Here is a 12325-nt window from a genome sequence, read left to right as displayed (position 1 = left end):
TTTCACAACAATTAAGATCATGTAATAATTTATCACTAAAATGCCGAAAAAAATTTGGTTTTCAAGTGGGAGATAAAATCAGCTCCATTAAAACTAAATGATGGTCTGTAAAAGTGACAGCGTGGCTCTGATAATTAACAACTCGAGTAGTAAAATAACTAGATATACAAAACCTGTCTAATCTAGCTACACTTACTCTGCCATCTGATATTTTGACCCAAGTGTACTATCTAACTAAAGGGTGTTTCATCCTCCACCCATCAACTCCACACACCAAATCAATTTTCTTTAAGACATGGGACAAAACAAAAGATGACTGAAGGTGTGGCTCCTCTCCAGTCCTATCTAAAGTAAGTCAGTGCAACAATTCCAGTCTCCAACCAATATGATGCACCCTCCTGGATCAATGCCTCTTCATTTTTCTTTCAATATTTTAAAAAAGCCCTTCATGCTCAGAGCCTTAGTTTGGTGCATAAACATTAATAAAACTAAAGATAACTGCCTCTATTCCAGCTTTCACCATAAGGACTCTGCCCTTCACAATCTCTGTGCTGGATATAATGTTTGCATTTAAGGTAGAAGAAAATAAAATGGCAACTCCTGCACTAAAATTTATCCCATGGCTAAGGACATGCTGCCCTGCCCACCATAAGCCCGTCTATTTCATTTGTGCTGTCACTGTGTGTTTCTTGTAGAAAAACTATATCCAATCTTTTCTGCTTGATTACTTCTGTTATTAAAGCCCTTTTCTGTGCATTTCCACACCCATTCATATTTAATGAAGCCACCCTTAAGCCCTGCATACGAGGAGAAGAGAGACAGACCAGTAAGAAGCCAGATAGAAAAAGACAGCAGGGATGAAACACCCAGTGTTGTATGATCATGGCACGTTTAAAATGAGAGTTTTGTTTTCTTTACCATTTTAGCCATGGGCATTTTTAAACCTCTCCTTGGACCAATGACATGCTCCTTGAGACAATAATGTTTTTTGCTATCCAGTAAATCTAACCCAACAACTTTTTGAAGTAAAGTAACTGAACAAATAAAGTTCTCAACATCAGGAAAGTAATCTTGGACATTAGCTGATTTACCAAATGTAACTTCCAAAAAACTATTAACCTCCTCTAATAAATAAAAGTTTACATTCTGAGAAATACTGTCCGCAACAGAAACACTACCAGATTCAGCTTCAGATCCACACTCTATGTAAGTCACATTACCATGGCAACCGGCAGGCTTCATCACCTGCTCCTCTGCCTCACTGTCCAGTCTGACCTGCAGCATCTCAGCCTCCGGCACTGTAAAACGCTCTGACCTCCCCATGTCGTCCTTCCTCTGCACCACCCTGACCACAGGTTCAGCCTCCATCTCTCCTGCTAAATTATCCTTAGATACAGATCGAGCCGCATGCACCGGTGGCTCCGACCACAGAGCCACCAGCCTAACTCCGTACAGGGGGAGCAGCCTCAGGCAGAGCCCGCTGCCTGCTGATCTCCTCCCCATTGTCACCCACATTGGCCGCAGCGGCCTGTTGCCCGCCATTGTCAGCCGCATCGGCCACAGCAGCTTGTTGCCCGCCATTTTCTATCAGCTGATTGACAAACCCCTGCTCCTTCAAAAATCCAACCACTACTTTATTCATGTGTGAGGCATACGAGATGTTTCCATGCCCTTCCTGTTCTCCTACCGCCAACAGCACCTGTTCCACCGTGGTACTGGGCCATGGTAAGACCCTCACTCCATATATCAAAGACAGGGACAGCATCTCAAAGGACACCATAGGGAAATAGGGAAATAGGTAAAGACAGGGAAGAGAGAGAGAGAGCGCGAGAGAGAGAGAGACAGAAACCGAAAATGGTAAAAAGTGCAGAAAGTGTAGAGAAAGATGAGAGCAGAAAAGGGGGGGCAAGAGAAGGAAAAAGAGAGGCAAAATCGCATAAGGAAAGCAGAGCAGAGAGAGGCAGAGAGAAGAGGAGAGTGGGCGAGTTAAGGAGAAAGAATGGGAAAAGGCTAGATCGAGAGAATAAGCCACATATGATGGCAACAAAGAGGGCAAGGAGGGCACGACAGGAACGAGAGGAGACACCACACATAAAAGCAGTAAGCCTGGCTCAATTTTCTTGTGAGTCAGAGAGAAAGAGAGAGAGAGCGAGAGAGGGAGAGAGAGAGGGAGAATAAGGGCTCTTTGTGACTCCCAATCACCACTTAGAAGTCTTTTCAGTATTCTGTACCGAGCGTTCTCACCACTTTAATGAGCAACAACCAGGGTGCTCTCATTCCAAAAGCCCCATTTCTTCTCCACACTTTCTTTACAAAGCGCGTTCCTCTAGGGACAACAATACACACACACACACACACACACACACACACACACACACACAAAACTGGGATATGTAACAAGATGCACAAACACATAGGCACAACAACATATAAGAAAGCCGAGCGCATTCTGAGACTAACGTGACTGTGTGAACACAGCAGAAGGGCCACTTCTTACGGCATGATTGCCGAGCTATCGCTGTGGCTTCGCTCCGCCGTTGGAAAGAGTTCTTTAAAGCAGCCAGACTTTGCTCTCTTTTCAGCATTTGGAAGGTACAAGAACTGCTATCTAGTCGGCTGAGGCACACTGTGGTCATTATAGCAGCATCGCATCACGCTTCAGATGTTCCCCGCAAAAGCTTCTGTGTTTAAATTCTGATTCTCGACAAAATAAATGGCAGTGTGGTTGCGTTGCCTTAACCACGACGTGAATAAACGTCTTTTGGCATTAAACAGTTGGAAATACTCATTTAAGACCGACTCCTCTGAATGAACAGTAAATGGATTGCATTTATATGGCGCTTTTCTATCTAAGACAGCCACTCCAAAGTGCTTTACAATCAATGAATGCCTCGCGTTCACCCACACACACTCATACACTGCTGGCAGTGTCAACCGCGCAAGGTAACAACCAGCTCACTGGGAGCAGTTAGGAGTTAGGCGTCTTGCTCAAGGATGCCTCGACATTTTCGCGAGGAGGAGCCGAGGATCAAACCGGCAACCCTCCAGTTACCAGACAACCTGCTCTACCTCCTGAGCCACTGTCACCCACAGTCGCCCCCTGAAGTAAAACTTTCACAACCTTTACATCCATCACATGAAAACCACACAGTCTCTAAGACGTGGTTGGCGCTGCCGAGTTATTGGATTCTGGGTTATTCATAATTCGAGGCATAAGTGTCCTCGCCTTGATACACTCCACCGTTATGACCTCTCTCAACACGTAGGCTGAACAACACGAGCATCATCTGTCTCGCAACGAGCTGTGGTGTGTGCCTACTTCTTCTTCGGTATGCCGGGGAAACAATGCCGTCGATCACATGGGAGGCCTCGCCCTCACCTCATGTTCTCACTGGTAGCAGGAGTTAAGTGTAGCGATAAAAGCTCTTCTGCTCGCCATTATTGTTGAGAGAGAAAGAAAAAAAAAAAGCAAACCTTACCTTTAACGATAAGGTCAGCATAATTGGAGACCCCGGACCCGCCGTCTGAGCGGATGACGCAGCGGTAGCGACTGGTGCTGCGCTGGGACGTGTCACCCACACTCACAGTTGCCGAGAAACGACGGTGGTTCACCACCCTGGTCACCATCAGTGCAGTGTCCTTACCGTTCCACTGCTAGATAGATTGATAGATAGATAGAAAGAAGAGGAAGATAAATGTATAGAGACAAGGGGAAGAGCAGTGTTAGGGAGGTGCCTTTCTTTTCTCATGATTTAAAGGGGAAATATTGTCCGTTTCAAGAATTCATACCAGTTGATTTACCTTTAAACTTCAACACCAATCCTCTTTAAGACGCACAAATCGGCAAGCAGTAGATAAGATGGTAAGAGTTACACAGCGTGAGATGATCATTTGTGATATCTCTGAAGTATACCGACACACAACCATTCATTCATCTGATTATTTATTCAACTTTTCATTTGTTTATTGATTCCAAAAGCTGTTTTTCCACCAAAGCAAAAGCATTTTCCCTTCTTTCTTCTTTCCTGTAACTTATCCAAAAGCAAAAGTGCTGCTGTTCATCTTTTACATTTTGTAGATGCAATCTCCCTTTGCACCATAGAGTTCCCTGCCCCAGCGCAGGGAAGCAGCTCTCCAAACTAATTTAAAGTAGCATGTTTTTTTTCTCTCTCTAACACAAACGCCAGATAGTTATAGCTGACTCACTCTGGTTTTAGTGGCTACTTTAACCATCTGGCCAAGCCTACTCTTATTGGCCAGATTCAGATTCACAAACCAGACCATGATAAAAAAGGGGAAAGGGGAGGAGAGGGTTAGGCAGGTATTTCAAATTTAAGCTTCACTTTATTATCATATACATATATATAATAAGAACCATGTACCTTCAAATGCAATGGAATGTGTGTGCCCTGGCTCTCTCAGCCCTTAAAACTATATAAGGAAACAATATATAATAATAACAAAAACAGTAAAGAAGAAATAAGAAATCCCACCAGATAATAAATCACTGATGTTATGTTCATTAATCTGACAGCCTGAGGATAGAATCTGTCTATGAGGCAGCTGGTCAGAGCTCTGATGCTCTGTAAGCATTGTCTTGAAGGAAGGAGTGAGAACAGACCATGTGCTGGGTGGCTGGTGTCCTTCGTGATACTTAGGGCCTTCCTTCTGCAATGGATGGGGTAAATGTACAGAAGTAGTGGCAGTGCTGCTCCTATGATTTTTGAAGTCATTTTTACTATCCTCAGTTATTTGTGGTCCTGTTCAGTCAGGTTGCCAAACCACACCAGTATGCTTCCTGTGAGGATGCTCTCTATGGTAGTCTGATAGAAACTGACCATGGTTTTCGTGGACATTCTGAATTTTTAAGACATCTCAGAAAGTATAGTCACTGTTGTGCCTTCTTAATGATACAATTAGTGTTTCGAGACCAGGAGAGGGAGTCCGAGATTTGAATGCCTAAAAATCTGAAGCGCTTCCCAAATTCAACAGGGACATCACTGATGTAAACTGATGTTTGAACTTGTCTTGGACTTCCTAAAATCAAAAATGATCTCCTTTGTTTTCGCAACATTTAGGGAGAGGTTGTTATATTGACACCATATTGATAGGTCCCTCACCTCCTTCCAACAGGCATCTTCATTGTTATCATTTATTAGTCCAATTACTGTGGTGTCATCTGTATCTGTGAATTTCACTATGTTGCTATTATATGTGGCAACATAGTCATGTGTGAACAGACTGTAGTGTAAGGGACTAAGGCAACAACCCTGCCGTGCTCCTCTGTTGAGAACTATGGTAGATGAGTAACCGATACCTGCTCTCACGGTCTGAAGTCTGCCTGTCAGAAAGTCATACAACCAACTACAGATGGAATTACATAGACCAAGGTCCCTAAGCTTTAATACCAGTTTAGATGGTACAATGGTATTAAATGCAGAACGATTTATAGGAATGCCGGAAGTGGCATGGTTGAGGTGTGGTCCTGCTCCTGACACTTGCTAGATAAGCTTCAATAAAATGTCGAAAGATGTATATACACAAGAAAATTTTGACTGAAGTGCATGAAAAGCAAAGAAAAATCTATAAAGTGAAGGCTAGCATGGCTCAATGGAAGACCAAGGAGACAATATAGATGGTTCAGCAAGGTCAGGGTGGCATCCTCCATGTCTCAGCCAAACCTGTAAGTACTATAAAGGACCAGGCAAAATCTTGACCCATTGTTGAAGTGTCACTTATGATTTTCTCAAAAACCTCCACTACTTAAGATGTGAGTGCCACAGGCTTAAGACCATTTAAAGGTCTTTGGGATTCTGCATTTGGCAATAAGGACATTAATGAAATGTTTATCACTGAGCTGTTCTGCACCAGTCCTAAGCACTATAGTCACAGATTTCATCAGGATCTGGACCATTTTTGCAATCAGTGTCTAAACAGCTTTACAACTGTGTCAACATTAATGGTTAGTGCTTGACTTGACTCAGTCTTGCTTTTCAATTTGTCTATTTGTTCTGTGAAATAATGTTTTGCAAAACTCAAACAGCCATAATTTAAACTGTCAGCTAGTTGTTTATTAGAATCAAATCCCTCAAGATTAACTGTGTTCCTCCTCTTGTGTCATGGCACCTGGTTATTTGTTTCATATCATTCCAGGCAGCTCTTACAGTTAATTTCTGCTTTCATGATTTTGGCCTTTTTATTGGGTTTTTTTGGTGTTTTTTTTATTTATCTCTTTTTGGTTGCATCACCACTATAAAAAGCTTTCCTTTGCCATATCAGATTTTACTTAGTTGGAAATCAAAAGTTTATTATTTGGGAGGACTATTACCTCTTTAGACAAAATCGCAGTCTTTCAAAAAACAACAAAGCTACACACCACAATGGCAGTTCATTTATAGCTCCTGTTAAATCAAGAAACACTGACCAGTCCACACACTCAAAACAGCCTTGTAGGGCAAGGGAACGGTCCTCAGTTGTCAATAACTTGTCCTGGTTTTTTAGTACTTCATTTTTTGGCAAACAGTCTTATATGTGAGTAAAAGATGGGCTGTGTAATGATCAGATAGGCTAAGCAGGGGTCCTGATCTGTAATCCCCTTTCATAGACCCATAACACAAGTCTAAGGCTTTGTCACACCATGTGGGACCAGAAAACATACTGATAAAAGCTTGGCAGCGAGTATTTTAAAATAAAGTTAAAATCACCGATTACGATCTTGGGGGAATCAGGTGAGATGAACGGCTTTTTCTATGTCACCTTAAAGATAGTATCAGTAGCCAGTTTGGTGCCTGCTCTAAAATGAATGAACACCACTGAGGGAACTATTTGAGGGCCTTGGCAACACAGATCTATGTGAACTAAATGAAACTGTATCTCATAAGAGAGGGAATCTGCATAGAGACATTCTAGATGCATATGACATACAAATGCTCACACGTACTCGATGACAAACATTTAAGCATATCCATGCAAGTGTACAAATGTATTGAATCACTCACAAACACGCGCACACACATACAGACACACGCACACACCCACTCATGCACTCACATATGCAAAAACACACACACAAATGCAGAAAGAGACACATCTCTCTCTTTCTCCCACAAACACACACATGCATGAACACACACACACACACACACACACACACACACACACACACACACACACACACACTTGTACACATATAATGAGACAGACTAATTGGTGAGGAGGGCAAGTGTTTACATATCACCATGGCTTTTATGATTCACAGTACTGCATGTTATAGATTGTTGAATATATATATATAAATTCCTTGGAGTCCACATCAGCGAGGAACTTTCCTGGACATTAAACACCCAGGCCCTTGTGAAAAAGAGCCAACAACGCCTGCATTTCCTGAGGAGGCTGAGGAGCGCCCATCTATCCTCCAAAATTCTCACCAACTTCTACCACTGCACCATAGAGAGCATCCTGACCAGCTGCATCTCAGTGTGATACGGCAACTGCCCCTCAGTAGACCAGAAAGCTCTGCAGCGGGTCGTCAAGGCGGCCCAGCATATCACCGGTACCCAGCGCCCAGCCATAAAAGGCATTTATCACAAACACTGCCTTCGAAGTGGTCTCAGCATCACCAGAGATCCCTCCCACCCCAACCATGGACTGTTCTCCCCCCTGTGCTATGGGAGGCGCTACAGGAGCCTCAGAGCCCGCACTACCAGGCTCAAAAACAGCTTCTTTCCACAAGTTGTTGCCCACCTGAACCTGGCCACCCACTGAATGTCTGTAGATATTTTTAAATATTTTGTACTCTTGCTCTTTTTTAACTTATTTTTAGCTTTTGGTCTTCATTTGTGTATATCTTATACTGTGTTTGCTGTGTTTCTGTATCTGTCTTGCACTGTTTGGTGAAGCCACAGCCCTCATTTCATTTTTAACATGTGCATGAACATTGTTTTCAATGACAATAAATTGAATTGAATTGAATATATATGTATATATATCTCAACACGGAACACGGATGCAGGAAATGTTTTTTTAATACATTTACATTTTTTAATTTTTCCTGTATCCGTGTTGATATTCCGCTCCTCATTAGTTGAGCACTCACAACACCATTGACGGTTTCGGGAAGAAAAAAAAACGCTATATATATATATATATATATATATATATATATATACACTCACTGGCCACTTTATTAGGTACACCTTGCTAGTACCGGGTTGGACCCCCTTTTGCCTTCAGAACTGCCTTAATCCTTCGTGGCATAGATTCAACAAGGTACTGGAAACATTCCTCAGAGAGTTTGGTCCATATTGACATGATAGCATCACGCAGTTGCTGCAGATTTGTCGGCTGCACATCCATGATGTGAATCTCCCGGTCCACCACATCCCAAAGGTGCTCTATTGGATTGAGATCTGGTGACTGTGGAGGCCATCTGAGTACAGTGAACTCATTGTCATGTTCAAGAAACCAGTCTGAGATGATTCGAGCTTTATGACATGGCGCGTCATCCTGCTGGAAGTAGCCATCAGAAGATGGGAACACTGTGGTCATAAAGCGATGGACATGGTCAGCAACAATACTCAGGTAGGCTGTGGCGTTTACACGATGCTCAATTGGTACTAAGGGGCCCAAAGTGTGCCAAGAAAATATCCCCCACACCATTACACCACCACCACCAGCCTGAACCGTTGATACAAGGCAGGATGGATCCATGCTTTCATGTTGTTGACGTCAAATTCTGACCCTACCATTCAAATGTCGCAGCAGAAATCGAGACTCATCAGACCAGGCAATGTTTTTCCAATCTTCTATTGTCCAATTTTGGTGAGCCTGTGCGAATTGTAGCCTCAGTTTCCTGTTCTTAGCTGACAGGAGTGGCACCAGGTGTGGTCTTCTGCCGCTGTAGCCCATCTGCCTCAAGGTTCGACGTGTTGTGCGTTCAGAGATGCTCTTCTGCATACCTCGGTTGTAATGAGTTGTTATTTGAGTTACTGTTGCCTTTCTATCAGCTCGAACCAGTCTGGCCATTCTCCTCTGACCTCTGGCATCAACAAGGCATTTTCGCCCACAGAACTGCCGCTCAGTGGATATTTTCTCTTTTTCGGACCATTCTCTGTAAACCCTAGAGATGGTTGTGCGTGAAAATCCCAGTAGATCAGCAGTTTCTGAAATACTCAGACCAGCCCGTCTGGCACCAACAACCATGCCATGTTCAAAGTCACTTAAATCACCTTTCTTTCCCATTCTGATGCTTGGTTTGAACTGCAGCAGATCGTCTTGACCATGTCTATATGCCTAAATGCATTGAGTTGCTGCCATGTGATTGGCTGATTAGAAATTTGCGTTAACGAGCAGTTGGACAGGTGTGCCTAATAAAGTGGCCAGTGAGTGTATATGTATTTATTTATATATATATATATATAATCCAGAATTTACTTGAATCACTGGATTATTTTGCTCCGTATTTGTTGAGCACTTTTCTTACCATTGAGTGCTTCTTTTAACGAAGTTATATATACAACATTATATAAACATGATAATTTTGAATTTTCAGATCAGACATTGAGATACGAAATTACAAACCTGTAACCATAGTTTATCATGCTGGGACCATTTACCCCCTGCAGTACACTGGAACGTAGCATTCTGCCCCACATTCACCTCCACGTTCTGTAATCGCAGGAAGTGAGGCGCCTTCCCTGAAACACACAGAAAAAAAGATTGGGTAAATATTAAGATATTACATTACTGAAGAGGGCGCTGAGATGATATTTCTTGGTGCGTCATCCCTGCCATCTTTGGTGCACATAATTTGGTTCCTCAAGATTACTTGATTATGTTGTCATGGGGATGATATGGGTATTACATTGTCTAGACGGTTCGTGAGACTCAGAAATTTTACTACTACTACTGCTACTACTTTCGACTGCTCCCATCTGGGGTTGCCACAGTGGCTCATCGGTTTCCATCTCTTCCTGTCCTCTGCATCTTCCTCTGTCATTCCATCCACCTGCATGTCCTCCCTCACCACATCCATAAACTTCTTCTTTGGTCTTTGGCTTTCCTCTTTTCCTCTTCCCTGGCAGCTCCATATTCAACATCCTTCTCCCAATATACACAGCATCTCTCCTCCACACATGTCCAAGCCATCTCAATCTTGTATCCCTTGCTTTGTCTCCAAACCGTCCAACCTGAGCTGTCTGTCTAATATACTCATTCCTAATCCTGTCCTTCTTCGTCATTCCCATAGAAACCTTAGCATCTTCAACCTTGCCACCTCCAGCTCCACCTCCTGTCATTTCATCAGTGCCACTGTCTCCAGACCATATACAATGCTGCTTGAAAGTTTGTGAACCCTTTAGAATGTTCTATATTTCTGCATAAATATGACCTAAAACATCATCAGATTTTCAAACAAGTACTAAGAGTAGATAAAGAGAACCCAATTAAACAAATGAGACAAACATATTATACTTGGTCATTTATTTATTGAGGAAAATAATCCAATATTACATATCTGTGAATGGCAAAAGCATGTGAACCTCTAGGATTAGCAGTTAATTTGAAGGTGAAATTAGAGTCAGGTGTTTTCAATCAATGGGATGACAATCAGGTGTGAGTGGGTGCCCTGTTTTATTTAAAGAACAGGGATCTATCAAAATCTGAGCTTCACAACACATGTTTGTGGAAGTACTATATCATGGCAAGAACAAAGGAGATTTCTGAGGACCTCAGAAAAAGTGTTGTTGATGCTCATCAGGCTGGAAAAGGTTACAAAACCATCTCTAAAGAGTTTGGACTCCACCAATCCACAGTCAAACAGATTGTGTACAAATGGAGGAAATTCAAGACCATTGTTACCCTCCCCAGGAGTGGTCGACCATCAAAGATCACTCCAAGAGCAAGGTGTGTAATAGTCAGCCAGGTCCCAAAGGAACCCAGGGTAACTTCTAAGCAACTGAAGGCCTCTCTCACATTGGCTAATGTTAATGTTCATGAGTTCACCATCAGGAGAACACTGAACGACAATGGTGTGCATGGCAGGGTTGCAAGGAGAAAGCCACTGCTCTCCAAAAAGAACATTGCTGCCCATCTGCAGTTTGCTGAAGATCATGTGGACAAGCCAGAAGGTTATTGGAAAAAACTGTTTTGTGGACGGATGAGACCAAAATAGAATTTTTTGGTTTAAATGAGAAGTGTTATGTTTGGAGAAAGGAAAACACTGCATTCCAGCATAAGAACCTTATCCCATCTGTGAAACATGGTGGTGGCAAGTATCATGGTTTGGGCCTGTTTTGCTGCATCTGGGCCAGGACGGCTTTCCATCACTGATGGAACAATGAATTCTGAATTATACCAGTGAATTTGTAAGGAAAATATCAGGACATCTGTCCATGAACTGAATCTCAAGAGAACGTGGGTCATGCAGCAAGACAACGACCCTAAGCACACAAGTCGTTATACCAAAGAATGGTTAAAGAAGAATAAAGTTAATGTTTTGGAATGGCCAAGTCAAAGTCCTGACCTTAATCCAATCAAAATGTTGTGGAAGGACCTGAAGCGAGCAGTTCATGTGAGGAAACCCACCAACATCCCAGATTTGAAGCTGTTCTGTATGGAGGAATGGGCTAAAATTCCTCCAAGCCGATGTGCAGGGCTGATCAATAGTTACCAGAAACGTTTAGTTGCAGTTATTGCTGCACAAGGGGGGCACACCAAATACTCAAAGCAAAGGTTCACATACACTACCGTTCAAAAGTTTGGGATCACATTGAAATGTCCATATTTTTGAAGGAAAAGCACTGTACTTTTCAATGAAGATAACTTTAAACTAGTCTTAACTTTAAAGAAATACACTCTATACATTGCTAATGTGGTAAATGACTATTCTAGCTGCAAATGTCTGGTTTTTGGTGCAATATCTACATAGGTGTATAGAGGCCCATTTCAAGCAACTATCACTCCAGTGTTCTAATGGTACAATGTGTTTGCTCATTGGCTCAGAAGGCTAATTGATGATTAGAAAACCCTTGTGCAATCATGTTCACACGTCTGAAAACAGTTTAGCTCGTTACAGAAGCTACAAAACTGACCTTCCTTTGAGCAGATTGAGTTTCTGGAGCATCACATTTGTGGGGTCAATTAAACGCTCAAAATGGCCAGAAAAAGAGAACTTTCATCTGAAACTCGACAGTCTATTCTTGTTCTTAGAAATGAAGGCTATTCCATGCGAGAAATTGCTAAGAAATTGAAGATTTCCTACACCGGTGTGTACTACTCCCTTCAGAGGACAGCACAAACAGGCTCTAACCAGAGTAGAAAAAGAAGT

General features: G+C 42.5%; 1 protein-coding gene across 1 annotated transcript in view; it reads right to left on the bottom strand.

Moving 5' to 3' along the window:
* The window catches only part of ptprt (protein tyrosine phosphatase receptor type T), a 442632-nt gene that overhangs the window by 416418 nt on the left and 13889 nt on the right, over positions 1–12325 (bottom strand). Inside the window, exons 5-6 of the mRNA XM_056300890.1 lie at positions 9580–9695; positions 3480–3654 (exon numbers count right to left, since the gene is read on the bottom strand). Of these exons, the coding sequence (XP_056156865.1) occupies positions 3480–3654; positions 9580–9695 (291 nt within the window). The remainder of the gene's footprint in view (positions 1–3479; positions 3655–9579; positions 9696–12325) is intronic.

Source organism: Lampris incognitus, chromosome 2 (assembly GCF_029633865.1).
Source record: "Lampris incognitus isolate fLamInc1 chromosome 2, fLamInc1.hap2, whole genome shotgun sequence".
NCBI lineage: Eukaryota > Metazoa > Chordata > Actinopteri > Lampriformes > Lampridae > Lampris > Lampris incognitus.
The sequence above is the reverse complement of the archived record's forward strand: the minus strand, read 5'-3'. Positions and strand labels throughout refer to the sequence as shown.